The 15,015-nt window shown below is 48.4% G+C and overlaps 1 protein-coding gene across 1 annotated transcript; it reads left to right on the top strand.

The window, feature by feature from the left end:
• The first annotated feature begins 2,757 nt into the window (after window positions 1–2,757).
• Window positions 2,758–13,303, top strand: KIFC1 (kinesin family member C1). Its single transcript, XM_032340678.1, has 10 exons — window positions 2,758–2,860; window positions 7,655–7,795; window positions 7,883–7,982; window positions 8,950–9,003; window positions 9,118–9,168; window positions 9,375–9,772; window positions 10,434–11,213; window positions 11,865–12,155; window positions 12,257–12,330; window positions 12,458–13,303. Exons 1-10 carry the CDS (start codon window positions 2,849–2,851, stop codon window positions 12,582–12,584), a joined length of 2,028 nt encoding a protein of 675 aa, XP_032196569.1. The 5' UTR covers window positions 2,758–2,848; the 3' UTR covers window positions 12,585–13,303.
• The last annotated feature ends 1,712 nt before the right edge of the window (window positions 13,304–15,015 follow it).

Here is a 15,015-nt window from a genome sequence, read left to right as displayed (position 1 = left end):
GTCCCCTTTGGCCCAACACCAAGGTGGTGGAGAGAACTGACATGTTTACAGTGTCAAGTCTTTCTCTGTAAGGATATAGTATGGCTTTCTATTAATTTAGATTTCTGTCAATATCGTTCAATAAAGCTTATCATTTTATCCATAAAGGCCTGCATACCTATTGTTAAATTTATTCTCAAGTACTTTATATTTTTGTTGCTATGGCAAATGGTATATTTTTATTAAAATGTTTATCACAACATAACAAAGTGCACAGATCAAGTGTACACCTTGACTTCATATATATATATGTTCATGCTACCAAATGGCAAGTTATTTTTAAATATTTATTTGTTTGTTTGATAGAGAAAGAAGGCATGTGTGTGGGGAGTGGGGCAGAGAGGGAGAGAGCTTTCAAAAAGACTCCCCATTGAATGCAGGGCTAGTCCTCACAACCCTGAGATCATGACCTGAGCTGAAATCAAGAGTCACACCCTTAACTGACTGAGCCACCCAGGTGCCCCTCAAATGGCAAATATATATTTTTAAGATTTTATCTATTTGACAGACAGATCACAAGTAGGCAGAGAGACAGGCAGAGAGAGAGAGAGGAGGAAGTAGGCTCCTTGCTGAGCAGAGAGCCAGCCAGATATGGGGCTAAATCCCAGGACCCTGAGATCATCACCTGAGTTGAAGGCAGAGGCTTTAACCCACTGAGCCACCCAGGCGCCCCAAATGGCAAATATTTTTTAAAAGTTACACTTGCTGATGGTTGCTGATGCTAGAAATGCAATAGATTTCGTATACTGATTTTTTTGCTATTTTGATTTTATACTCAGCAACCTTGCTAAATTCACTTACCAACTTTATCTCGATTTTCTTTTCGGGTTGCTACCCACACAATTATATCATCCACAAATACTGATATTCTTGTTTTCCAATGCTTATATATTTGTTGCTGCTGTTTGTTGGGCTGGCTAAACTCCTTGCATTGACTAGGGTTATTGAGAGCAAGCAGTCTTGGCTTGTTTCTCATATTAAGAGAAATGCTTTCAACATTCCACCATTATTATGATGTGTGCTGTAGGATTTTTGAGGATGTCCTTTATCAGTTTATGAGATGTTCTTTATCATCAGCAGATGTTGAGTATTTTGAGTAGTTTTTAATGCATCAATTGACATGAGTAAACTGTTTTCCCTTTAATGTACTAATGGGTCCATATTTCTCCTAGTCCTAATATTTCATTATAACTCTGAGAAATGTCCTTTTGCTGTATTTCTTCTCAGTTCTCCCTCTTCGCCCATCCCAGTTGTTGGTCCTTCTTGTTTCCTCCCTCACATCCTCTTCTCTCTCTCTCTCTCTTATTTTCAAGCTCCAACTTTTTGTAGGTTTCCCAATCTATCAAAGGTTGGGGGATGACCACCTGGTTCTCAGACACTGTGTCTCCCCACAGTCTGCTCCTTCCACAAGCAGGTTTCAATCCAAGCACTGGAGTAGAAGATATGTGGCTTAAATTCCAGTTCTGTCAATCTCCAAAAATGCACCAAGACAGATTCCCCCCTGCCTTTTAGTCTCATCCATAAAATCCCATCTCATCTGCAGGTTGGTTGGAAACTCCGATGACCAAATGCAGTAGAACCTCCCTGCAAATTACTCACAGGTAAGGGTTTGGTGTCTTTGACACTAAGATTGTCAGAGGTAGTGTGAGGTAACCTACAGCTTGGATTCTGAAGCTAATGGAACCTAGATCCACTCCCAGGCAGCAGTGTGACCTTGTGCTTGTTACTTTCTAAACCTTTCTAATCCTTCCTCCTTCGTCCAGCCTGCAGAAATAAAGATGCAGAACTCTCGACACATAGTAAGAGCTCAGTGAATTTAGCAGTTATTAAGAGATAATGCACGTGCACACAGCCTGAAAAACATCAAATATTCCATAAATATAAGCCGTATGCCATCGGTGGGTTCGAGGCTCCGAAGGCCCGAAGTCAGCTCCCCAGCACCAGTATCAGAGCCCAGGTACCTAGTAGGTAGGGTGATGAGGGGGGACTGCGGAGAAAACTCCTCTGAGCCTCGAATCCCAACTGCCGGGCTTCCAGGAGCACCAGGCTGTAACTAAGCTCCCTAAGTTTGGTGAAAAAAAAAATGCCAAAATGACTGGGGAAGGAGCAGCTGCGGCCACTCTCACATTCGCGGGAGGGCTCCTGCTCTCGCTTTCTGGGAGCTTTCCCAGGAGTTTAAACCCGCGGAAACGCTCCGCACCACCAACCGCAATCACGACGAACCAGTGGAGAGTAACAAGCGCGCTCCCGGATGCAGTCGCTAGGCGGGGCTCGTCGCGTCCCGCCCCCGAACCGCGTCCCCGTTTGCGCACGCGTGATTCCTTTCCTCTAGCGCTCCGGCCCCCACACCAGCTACGTTCGTGCGGCGCGTTCCAGGCACTTTTTTGACGCAAGGCGCGGCAGCTCGGAGCCGAGCGGAAGTGCAGCGCGACTACTGCTACAAGAGGGGAGGGTGATGGAGGTGGAAGCGGAGCCGGAAGTGTGACTAACCAGCTTGTCGCCCCGACGCCCGCGAAGCAGGAAGGAGAAGGAGCCCGCCTGGGCGGGTGTGGCCTCGGGAGGCGGAGGGCGCTGCGATTGGCCCTCGGCTGTGGCGACGGCGACGATTGGCCCTTGCGTGCGGAGGGAGGTGAGAAGGGTGGCGGCGGTTGGAATTCAAAAGTGGCGGGTGTGGCATCGGGATAGCCCCCGGAGTCCGGAGCGCGCGTGCTTTGTGTCGCGAGCAGGTGAGAGAACACGGGTGCCAGGAGCCCCGGCGCCGTGTCCTCTTCCATTGTGCTCTCCTGGAGCGTGTGGCACGGAACTGGACATGGAGCCACAGGTGAGTAGAAGCCGCGTTGGGTCTCCTGCCCGCGATGCTGACGAGCCTCCTCGGCTCCCGGCCCGGCTTGGTCCTGCCTGTTTGGAGGGCGAAAGTCCGTGCGTCCCCGCACAGTGGATAGGACGGACGGAGAGGGCGGGAAGCAGCCCCAGGAAGTAGGAATGCATGACAGCCTGTCCTCCCCTCATTTCAGGGAGCCCCATACACCCTTCCACACTTTCATGTCTCTAGGATTTCCCATTTCGGATTCTCAGGCCTGCCTGGCTCCTACCTACTTCTCGGTTCCTACCCACGATTGCAGTGTGTGATTGAGAAGGGAGAGATCTGAGATTCCGTCTGCCGCTGGGGAAATGGTACCTGAGGCCAAATCCCCGCTGAGGATCTTTCCAGTCCCCTCTCCTTGCTGTCGCTTTGGAGTGCTGGAAGGGATAGAGGGATTGGGATAATCTGAACGGAAGGACTCCTCATTCTCTCTCCTTCTCCAGGTTTTACAGAGATCTCTGCCCCCTGAGACTGGTTTGACTTAGTTTCTTCTCTTATCAGCGACCTACTGCGCCCCACAACCATCTGCAGCCTCCCCTCCCCAGTGGAGAGAGATGTGTGACAGCGAGAGTGTATTGACTTTTGGTGCCAGAAAAAGGCTCCTGTCTGGATTCTCTGTTTATTATTTACTCTCAGATTTACCCAAAACAAGTTTCAACCTGAAGAGATGTTCTTTGTATTCTGACAGCTGAAGAGCAGAGCAGTATGATTGTAACATGTAAAATAATGGAAGCCTTCTCATGTTTACTGAGCACCTACTGTGTGCCAGGCACAGTTGTAGATACTTGGGATGCAACCATAAACAAGACTAATCCCTGTTATCTATCTCTCTAGATGCCATTCTATGAGAAGCTGCCATTCTGTGGGGAGATGGGAAATGTGTCATAAATAACTCTATTCTTGGTGCATATTTCTGCAGGCAGCAGGAAAAATAATGTCACCTCCTTTTTTTCCCCCCTCCCTTTTTATTTGCATAGAAGCCTGTGGTCTGACTATATCACAGTTTAAGTGTTCCCCCACTGGTGGACTCTAGTTTCATTTCTTTAAAAACATATTGAGTCATGCCATATAGCAGACATTATACTAGTTATATAGTTGTGAACAAAACAGATATGTTCTTATGCTCACAATCTAATGTAAGGAAAGACAATAAACCAATAAACTAAAATTTAAAACACCAGGGCATCAAATTGTTCCAGAGTTTTCTCTATAGGGATGCACTGTAAACATTCTTGAGTATATCTCATGGTATCTGGAATCTCTTCATGTTGTTTCTTACAACTTCATGTGAATCTGCAATGAGTTTTAAATGAAAAGTTTAATTAGGAAACAAGAATAGGGGCGCCTAGGTGGCTCGATCCATTAAATGACCCACTCTTCGTTTCGGCTCAGGTCATGATCTCATGGGTCATAAGATCAAACCCCATGTAGGGCTCTGCACTCAGTGGGGAGTCTGCTTGAAGATTTTCTTCCTCTGCCCCTCCCCCTACTCAAGTGCACTCTCTGTCTCTCCAGTAATTTTTTTTTTAAAGATTTTATTTACTTATTTGACAGCACACAAGTAGGAGAGAGCAGCAAAGGGAGAGAGAGAAAAGCAGGCTTCCGTTGAGGAGGGAGGAGCCCAATGTGGGGCTCGATCCCAAGACTCCGGGATTGTGACCCCAGCCGAAGGCAGATGCTCAACTGACTGAGCCAACTAGGAGCCCCAAATAAATTTTTTTAAAAAAGAAAAACCAACCCTTCCTCCTGTTCTCTTGGTTGTTGGAAATGTGGCAGGCATCATTGGAATCAGCCTGGACTCCTCCATCTCCCTCACTGCCTGCCCTCTACCTCTCCTCACCACCTCACCAGGCCAGCTCCTAGTTAGATCAATACTTGGTTTCCAGTAATCCAGCCCTCTCTCAAATGGATTTTTACTTAGCCCTCAAGCTCCTAAAACAGCCCCTTTCGGCTGAGTTCCATGAAAATTAAGCTCTATGCATCTTTTATATCTAATGAATTAACTTCTCTCTTAGCTTCTAGAATGGCAAGAGGTGTATACATCTTTGGGAGAATTGAGAAAGTGGATCATTTTTTGAAGAGCTTAATTTTCTGGTACTCTAGTTTGGAAAGAATACTCTATAAATTTACTTCTGGGAGAGCAGGGATTTTGTTCATTACTCTCACCCCAGCTTCTAGAACAGTGTCTGGTACAGAGCAGTCTTGCAACAAATCTTAGTGCAACAAATCCTTGTTGGATGAAGGAAGAAAGGAATGATACATTCTTTCTGCCTGTCATACCCCTCATCTACTTCCATTCATTCCTTATGTTGCTATTTTGGTATAAATCTAGTCTTACTATTCTGAAAAAATCATCAGGGTCCCTCTTGCCTTCAGTAAACGCTAGACTCTTCATGGCATGCTGACTCCCACAATCCCTTCCCTTCATCTCCCCACTTCCCATGCATATTCCATGTGTCAGCTAAACCGAACAACTTGACGTTCCTTGCATGCATCCCTCCTTGCTTTCTGCCTGGGATGCTCTTCCTTGGCCCAAGCTCCTTGGCTAACTCTTTCTCATCTTCAAGGTTTTGCCTTAAAAGACCTTTTAGAAGTATTTTCTGTCACTCTCCCCTCTGAACTACGTGCTCAACCCCTCCTTCGGGCACTTTTTATGGTAGCTGTCAGTAAAGTTTTAATAATCTCTTTAAATGCTTCTCTTCCCCATTTTTTCATGAGTATTTTGGAGGCAGGGATCACATCTATTACTCCCCAACCCAGATCATTTTCTGGCACATAACAGGGCACTAAGTAAATATTGAATGAATGAAGTAAGCCAGACACTGGCCTTGGAATTAAAAGTTAACTATAGTGAAGATCAGAAGTTGAACAATCTACATAGTGCTGTCCTGATGGTGGGATCAGAGATGGTTTTAGCACTGAGAAGTTCTGTGTCCTCAGAAACCCGTTAGTTCTGTGCAATCTAGAATGGTTGTTCACCCTAGACAGGAGTAGCCATGAAATGGACATAATCTCCAGGCACCAAATTGAGGTGTAGGAGAGGGTCTGTCTTTTCCACTGTCCTCCCCCACCCCCGACACACACCTCCACTTTGGTGATCTCCATACTGGGTCATGCTGCTCCTTAGTCTTCTCTATGTAAGTCAACTTACTTACAACTCATTATTTTTTATAAGTAGGCTCTTTTGTATATTTTTCCTGTGCCTGATCAAAAACTGTTACCTGGTTTTCCACATAAACGAGACTAAAGCCTAAACTCCCCCTTAGCCTGGCATCAAAGTCCTATGGGTCAATATAGTCCAGCAGTTAAACACATGGCCTCCAGAACCAGACTGTCTGGATTCTAACTGTGGCTCTGCCTTTTACTCACTGATGACCTTAGACAAGCTATTCTACCTCTCAGTGCTTTCCTTCCCTCATCTGCAAAATGAGGCTAATAATAGCTCCTCCTCAGTGGGCTGCTGTATGGATTAAGTTGATACAGAGAAGCATTTATTTTTATTTATTTATTTATTTATTTTTTAAAGATTTTATTTATTTATTTGACAGACAGAAATCACAAGTAGGCATAGAGGCAGGCAGAGAGAGAGAGAGGGAAGCAGGCTTCCTGCGGAGCAGAGAGCCCGATGCGGGGCTCGATCCCAGGACCCTGAGATCATGACCCGAGCCGTAGGCAGCAGCCCAAACCACTGAGCCACCCAGGCGCCCCCAGAGGAAGCATTTAAAACAAATTCTAAAATGTTACCCACTTGAGGCGCCTGGGTGGCTCAGTCGGTTGAGCATCAGACTCTTGATTTCAGCTTAGGTCATGATCTCAGGGTCATGAGATTGAGCCCCACATGGGGCTCGGGCTGGGTGTAGAACCTGTGTAAACTCTCTCTCTCTCCCTCTCTAAAAATAATTAAAAAAAAAAAAAAAGTAAAATATTACTTGCTCCTCCCATCTAGTCTTTAGCCTTATGGGTCATCCGCTCTCTCTTAGTTATGATTCTCCATTGCAGCTGAAAGAGCCTGTTGGTTTCCCAGCCATATCATGTGTGTGTTTGAGGTTTTGCCATATGAAAAAAGTGTCCATTTCTCTGTGCTTGTTTATGTATTTATTTAAGGTTTTTATTTATTTATTTGACAGATACAGCGAGAGAGGAAACACAAGCAGGGGGAGTGGGAGAGGGAGAAGCAGGCTTCCTGCTGAGCTGGGGGCCCAAGGCGGGACTCAATCCCAGGACCCTGGGATCATGACCCGAGCTAAAGGCAGACATTCAATGACTGAGCCACCCAGGCACCCCATCTCTGTGCTTGTTTAAGTACTACACTTGGGGTGCCTGAGTGGCTCAGTCAGTTAAGTGTCTGCCTTTGTTATGATCCCAGGGTTCTGGGATTGAGCCTGGTATTAGGCTCCTTCCTCAGCGGGGAGCCTGCTTCCCCCACTCCCTCTGTCTGCCACTCTCCCTCTCTCATGTACATGCACTCTCTGTCAAATAAATATTTTTTAAAAAAATAAGTACTACCCTTAAAGTTAGCTGAAGTCCAGCATCTGTCCAACTTTTTCCTTAGAGCTTTCTCCCACTTTTGCATTATGTCCTGCTTCTCTCTGTGCCTTTTCACTGGCACATGATCTGTTGGCCTCGGTTTGTGCACAAGAGGTCCTTAGTCAGTGCTTGTTGGTGGTTGAGAATTAGGCTAGGGGACCAAAGAAGGGAGTTCTTGGGACATTTGGACTCTAGGGTGTGTCTGAAGAGTCTCTCTTTTCTCAGCAGAGGTCCCCCTTGTTGGAAGTGAGGGGGAACGTAGAGCTGAAGAGGCCCCTGGTCAAGGCTCCTTCTCGCCTGCCTCTCCCGGGAACCAGGTTTAAGAGGGGACCTGACCGGATGGAGGATGCCTTGGAGCCAGAGAAGGTGAGCTGGGTGTGGAAAAGCTTTGTGTGTGTGTGTGTCTAACCCAATCAGGGAGAGTAAATGGACCCCATTCTTGTCTGTCTCCAGAAAAGGACACGAGGACTGGACACAGTGACCAAAATCGCCACGTCACACCCCAGACCACCAGCCCTCACTGTGAGGCCACAGACACAAAACCAGACCACAGGTGGGTTCTAGCAGTTGGCAGAAACCAAGGGCATAGAAGTCCAGTGCTCTTCAGATCTCTTATTTCTTGTCTTCCAATTTTAGCTTATTTTGAATAGGTCATAGGTCTCACTTGTTTCAAAATTCCAAAGACACAAGGCGTACCTGGGTAGCTCAGTGGGTTAAGCATCTGACTCTTGATTTTGCCTCAAGTCATGATCTTAGGATCATGAGATGGAACCCCAAATCAGGCTTTACTATGGTGTGGAGCCTCCTTGGGATTCTCTCTCCCTCTCCTTCTGCAACACCCCCTACCTCCAAATTCAAAAGTACAGTCATTACACAGTGGAAAGTCTCCCTCCTACCCTTGTCCCCCAGCCACTCAGTTCCCCTCCCCAGGAGCATTCTGCGGAATGTTCTATCCCTTCCAGGGCGTTGTGTGGGCGTTCAAGCAAATCTGGACATGTTCTCCAATATTTTTTTAATATATATAATGGTAATGCACTTGACACATGGCTCTGCCCCCTGCTCTTTTTGCTTATCTTGGTGTCCTTTTTTTTTTTTTTTTTTTAAGATTTTTGTTTATGTATTTGAGAGAGAGAGACAGAGAGTGTGAGTGAGAGAAGAGTGAGCAGCAGTGGGGGGCCGGAAGGGCAAAGGGAGAGAGAGAAGCAGGTTTCCCTCTGAGCTGGTAGCCCGATGTAGAGCTCCATGTGGGGCTGGAGCCTAGGACCCTGGGAATATGACCTGAGCTGAAGGCAGATGCTTAACTGACTGAGCCACTCAGGTTGCCCCTTTCTCCGTGTCCTCGAGTAATATCTGCCCTGGGAAAGATATCTTCAGAAGCTGGCCAGTCTTCAGGGAAGAGGGAAGTTATCTTATTTCTAATCCTCCCGAAAAAAAGCAACATTCTCTGCACCTGGCCCAGCCAGAGTTCATGTCCCCCTGAGACTGATTGTCTACTTTGTCCTCTCCCATTTCCCAATAGCTCCCCAAAGTTCCCAAGAAGACAGGACCCCGCTGTTCCACAGCTATAGGCACAGGTAATAGTTCTTCAGAGCTGGGGCTGAGGGAGATCTGGGTATATGTAAAGGGAGGATATGGAAGGAGAAGGACAGTGTGCTGTGATTCCTTAAGTTAACTCCCCGATTCTCTAGTGTTGAAGAAACAGAAACCAGACCCTGCCGTTCCTGCCCAGAAGCCTGGAGGTAGGTGCTAAGCATAACCACTGGGTGAGAAGCTGGGATAGGGAAGAGAGGAGGTGGTGAGCACCCAAAAAAATTCATTTGGGTCCTTACCTGTCTGGAGGGCAAAGAAGGTGTTGCAGCAGGTGTGGAGGCCTTAAAGGCTGGGAGGGAGGAGAGATGGAAAGCCACGGCCTCCCTGACCTTTTTCCTTTCTGTGCCCATCTTAGCAGCTGCCCCTCCCACGCTGGGAGGGAAGAAACCCACCAAACGTCCAGCCTGGGACTTAAAGGGTCAGTTATGTGACCTAAATGCCGAGCTGAAGTGCTGCCGGGAGAGGACTCAGACACTGAACCAGGAGAACCAGCAACTGCAGGACCAGCTCAAGGAGGCCCAGCAACAGGCCAGGGTCCTGGGGGCAGAGTGCAGGACACTGGAAGGGGAGTTGGCCAGGGTGCAAGCCCAGGCTGAGCAGGGCCAGCAGGAGCTGGGGAACCTCAGGGCCCGTGTCCTGGAGCTGGAAGAGCAGCTGGGCACACAGCAGGGCTTGGTGCAAGAGCTCCAGAAAGAACAAGTGGGATTACAGGAGGAGCGAAGGGGACTGGCTGCCCGGCTGGAGGAGCAGGAGGTAAGGGCCACCTTCTCACCAAACGCCAACTCTCCTTTCTGGGTTACCCTGAAGTCACTTTGGGCTTGGAGTCCCTGGCCACCTCTTTCCAGCAGTATTCCTCTGTCCTTGTCCACCCCTGCCCACTTCTCTGACTATATTTTGCCTTCAGCCCCACTTCTCCCTACCCTGACTGTTTTCATAGCAAGCCCCCTCCCCATCTGTGTCTCCCCTAGTCCTTCATCTCCTCCTCTGTCTCTTTGTTTGCTGATCAGAAACCCCCACAGTGTTTTCTCTTCCTCTTCTCATGTCTGTTTGCCTACTTGGTGAACACCAAATAGATGGAATTACTTGCAGTTTCTCAAATGATTCAATCTTCTCTTCAGGATGTGCGAGTGCACGTCCCTCTTTGTGGAAAATTCTTCCTGTTCTCTGTCTTTTCTTTGGTTTATTCTGATACTCTTAGGCATCAGCTTAACTACCATCGTCACTGTGACCCTTTTGGGGATCCCGTAACACTCCCTAATCTGGTACCATGATTCCTACTTTTCTTACCTCTTTCCCTAGCAGACTGTGAAGTCCTTGGGGACAGGGACCACCCTGGCTCCACCCCCCGCCTCATCATTACTTATCCTTATGCTTCGCTATGTCTCACCCTCTGTGTCCATTCCGTTCTGGACAGAGGAGGCTGCAGGCGTCGGAAATGGCTCTGTCGGGCAGCCAAGCGGAGGTGGCATCTCTGCGACAGGAGGCTGCCACCCAGGCGACCTTACTGGTGGCACAAGGAGAACGTCTCCATGGGCTAGAGATGGAGCGCCGGCGACTGCACAACCAGCTGCAGGAACTCAAAGGCAATATCCGTGTGTTCTGCCGGGTGCGCCCTGTCCTTCCGGGGGAGCCCACCCCATCCCCGGGCTTCCTCCTGTTTCCCTCTGGCCCCGGTGGGTCCTCGGATCCTCCAACCCGCCTCAGCGTCTCCCGGTCTGACGAGCGTCGTGGGACCCTGAGTGGGACGCCAGCCCCCACCACCCGCCACGACTTCTCCTTTGACCGGGTTTTTCCACCCGGGAGCGGGCAGGACCAAGTGTTTGAGGAGATCGCCATGCTTGTCCAGTCAGCCCTGGATGGCTACCCAGTATGCATCTTTGCCTACGGCCAGACAGGCAGTGGCAAGACCTTCACCATGGAGGGCGGGCCTGGGGGAGACCCCCAGGTGGAGGGCCTGATCCCTCGGGCCCTGCGGCACCTTTTCTCCGTGGCCCAGGAGCTGGGCGGCCAGGGCTGGACCTACAGCTTTGTGGCAAGCTACGTAGAGATCTACAATGAGACTGTCCGAGACCTGCTGGCCACGGGGACCCGGAAGGGCCAGGGCAGTGAGTGTGAGATTCGCCGGGCAGGGCCAGGGAGTGAGGAACTTACTGTCACCAATGCCCGATATGTTCCTGTCTCCTGTGAGAAAGAGGTAAGCCCCAAAGGGCACTGGGACTGGAGAAGTGGGGAGGTGTGTTCAGGGTGGCCCAGGATGCAGGTGGAATGGGGAGGGGACAGGAGAGAGTGGAAGGGTGGGGGAAGAGTAGGTCTTGTAGGTGGGTCGACACATCAGTTCTGGCCAGTGGGCTGTAAGGTCGATCTGTCTGCCTTAGGGAACAAGGGGGTGGAGTGACGCACCTGCCGAGGGCTTCCTGGCCCCTGCCAGCTGCCTCTCAGGTCCCATTTCCTGCTGCTACTCTTGCTCAGCTCACTCTAGCCATGCTGGCCTCCTGGCTGTTCCCCAGCCATCTCATCAACAGTCTCCTGTTGGGGCCTTTGCCTGAATGTTCCTCTCCTCCAATGGCTTGCCCCCCTCACTGCCTTCAGAGTTTAAGGCACTGAAGCTGTCCCTGGCCATCCTGTCGAAAATTGCAACCCTCACCTTACCTTCACACTCCTTACTGTTCTGTCTCCCTCCTCAGTACTCTTAGCCATAGCGGTACGTTATACTGCGTCATTCTGTCTCTTCACTGGCTAGAAAGAAATCTTCAAGAGGGCAGGCGCTGACTCTGGTTCATTGCTACCAACATAGCTGTATGCTGACCCCCTGCTTGCTTTTGCCCCTTGCTGCTCCCATCCCCAGGTGGAGGCCCTGCTCCAGCTGGCCCGCCAGAACCGGGCAGTGGCCCGCACGTCCCAAAACGAGCGATCATCACGTAGTCACAGTGTGTTCCAGCTACAGATCTCTGGGGAGCATGCTGGACGAGGCCTGCAGTGTGCGGCTCCCCTCAGCCTTGTGGACCTGGCTGGGAGTGAGCGGTTAGACCCTGGCTTAGCCCTTGGCCCTGGGGAACGGGAACGCCTTCGGGAAACACAAGCCATTAACAGCAGCCTATCCACCCTGGGGCTGGTCATCATGGCCTTGAGTAACAAGGTGGGAATGGGGATGGGGGGCCGGTAGGACCTGGGGTAAATTGAGACTGCTCATGCCTAACCCTGTCCTATCCTAATCACCTGTCTCCCTCAACCCTCTAGGAGTCCCACGTTCCTTACCGGAACAGCAAGCTCACCTACCTGCTGCAGAACTCTCTGGGTGGCAGTGCTAAGATGTGAGTGAAAGGGACAGACAGAGCAGTTGGGTGGAGACTGCGAGGCTGGGGTCAGGGGCGGGAAAGAGGCAACAGTGTCCACCCAGCCACTGATGCTGGGGTTTGGCCCCCTCTCCTCTCTCCACAGGCTCATGTTCGTGAACATTTCCCCCCTAGAAGAGAACGTCTCTGAGTCCCTCAACTCCCTACGCTTTGCCTCCAAGGTGCAGTTACCACCAAGCCCAGGCACCGTTAGGACACCTGGGTGGTTGTAGATGTCTTCATTCTGACCCTTTAGGAGCCCATTCAGCCCTTCAGGCCAAGGGCACATTCATCTGGAAAGGATTGCCAGGCATCTGGGGCGCCACCTCTCTGGATCCATTTTTAGCTATTGGGTCTTGAGGTTTTTTAATTTTTAAAAATAGGTAGTTAAAGAGGTCAAAAATGAAGTTTTACCACTACCCCTGTGCATCCCATTCCCCCCACCAGTCCTGGTAGAGGTAGTCGTTTTTAACATTTAACATTTTACTTTTTTTTCGGTGTTTCTTCTTGCAAATAGAAACAATATGCATGTGCTTATTCCCTCCTCCTTATACGGAAGCCGTCTCTCTCTCTTTTCATATATGTATGTTGTTCTGTACTATGTTCTGCTTAACAAGACAGCCCTGAGATTACTCCCCACCAGCACACAGAGATCGTCCATTATTTTTATGTCAACCTGGGACTGCACTCTGTGGCTGCACCAAAGTTTATCCACCAGTTCCCTCTACTGGACACTTGGATTGTTTCCACCCTTTTTTCTATTATAAACAAGACCAAGTTAACTAACCTTGTCCATACACGTCATTTTGTATTTGTGTAGTTCCATCTAAGTAGGAAAGCTTCTTAGCAGTGGGATCGCTGGATCAGAAGAGACTTAGTTGCAGGTTCCTGGGTGGCTCAGTCAGTTCAGTGTCCATCTCTCAATTTCAATTCAGGTCATGATCTCAGTGTTGTGAGGTCAAGCCCCATGTTGCATGGAGCCCACTTAAGATTCTGTCCCTCTCCCTCTGCCCCCCTGCCCTGTGCATGCACACAGTCTCTCTCTCAAAAAAAGAGAGAGGGGCACATGGGTGGCTCAGTTGCTTAAGTGTCTGCCTTTGGCTCGGGTCATGATCCCAGGGTCCTGGGATTGAACCCTGCACTGGGCTCCCTGTTCCTCGGGGAGTCTACTTCTCCCTCTCCATCAGCTGTGCTTGCCTCTCCCTCTACTTGTGCTTTCTCTCTCTCGCTGTCAAATAAATAAATAAAATCTTAAAAAAGAGAGAAAGAGAGAGACTTAGATGTTTTTCAGAGCATTCCAAGTAGTATGAAGTCAGGCTCTAAAACCCACTTAAACATTAAGTGGAGGGAAGGTATGCCCTGAATTCTCTAGGAGACTAATGCTTCTGCCACTACAGTTTCTTTACTCTCTGTCTCTGGAGGATAATTTTTCCCTCTGACTACTCCTTTCTTGAGGGTATAGCCCTTTGGTGGGTTCTGGCTTTATTCAGCATCTCTGGTCAGGTGTGCCCTTCTGCTGTACCTGCACTTCCCCGCAGTGAGCATCTGTTGCTGCCAAGGAAGTAGTCTGTTCCCTTGGTACCTTGCCCTGGGCTTCTGTTTTCATCAGGATTCCCCTGGCTATCTTGCAAGTTCAATTATATCCACATCATTAACAGCCAACAGCATAAACTCTTTAGTATCCTAAAGTTATTGCGTTATTAAATTTCTCCTGATTGTCTCAGAAATGTCTTGAATATATTAGGCTTGTCCCAATCCGGCTCAAAGCAAGGGGCACCCATTCATCTTGTCGAAATGTCTCTTACATTTCTTTTAATCCGTAATAATCTCACCTCTTTTATGGTATTTATTTGTTGAAGAAATAGGGTCATTTATCCTGTAGAATATACCATATTCTGGATTTTGGCTGGTTGCTTCCTCCTTCTTCCAAACTTTTTGTTATCTAGTCGATTTAGGGGCTTGATCAGATTAGAATCAGGCTTATATTTCTTGAGAAGAAAACTTAGTACCGTATACTTTCTATTGCATCAGGAGGCACCTAATATCCAATTGTTTTACATTTAATGAAATAAAAATCAAATCACGGGATTTGGGTGTTACCAGCTTGTTACCATTTGAAAACTCCCTATTGAGTTAGTGATTTCACTTAGTGATTTTATAGAACAATGATCACACCTACATGTATTATTTCATTAGGGAGCTTAATTTTCTCTAACTTTACATTTATTAGTCTTGTCTCTTTTATAAAGAACTTTCCCTTGCCGTGTATTTGGTTACTCTGAAATCCAGTCTGTATAGGAAAGGCAAGGTAAATACTAGATTGTTTATCAATTTTCAGTCTTAGAAGTTGGTATCTTGGCAGCTTCCCAAGGTGACCAAGTGAGTTTTTATCTGGGGGGTGTTACTTTACAGATGTTATGGATTTGATATATATCCTTTGTAGTCATTATTCTTTCTGATGCTCAAATTGCCCCATCTTTGGCCAGTGGGAGCTCTTTTTGGTTGGCTCCTGTGTCCTTTAGACAGGACTCAGTAGTCTTTTTTTTTTTTTTTTTTTAAATTTCTTTTCAGCGTAACAGTATTCATTGTTTTTGCACCACACCCAGTACTCCATGCAATCCGTGCCCTCTCTAATACCCACCACCTAGTTCCCCCAACCTCCCA

Source organism: Mustela erminea, chromosome 4, assembly GCF_009829155.1.
Source record: "Mustela erminea isolate mMusErm1 chromosome 4, mMusErm1.Pri, whole genome shotgun sequence".
Taxonomy (NCBI): Eukaryota; Metazoa; Chordata; class Mammalia; order Carnivora; family Mustelidae; genus Mustela; species Mustela erminea.
This window is presented reverse-complemented; position numbering and strand designations above follow the sequence as displayed.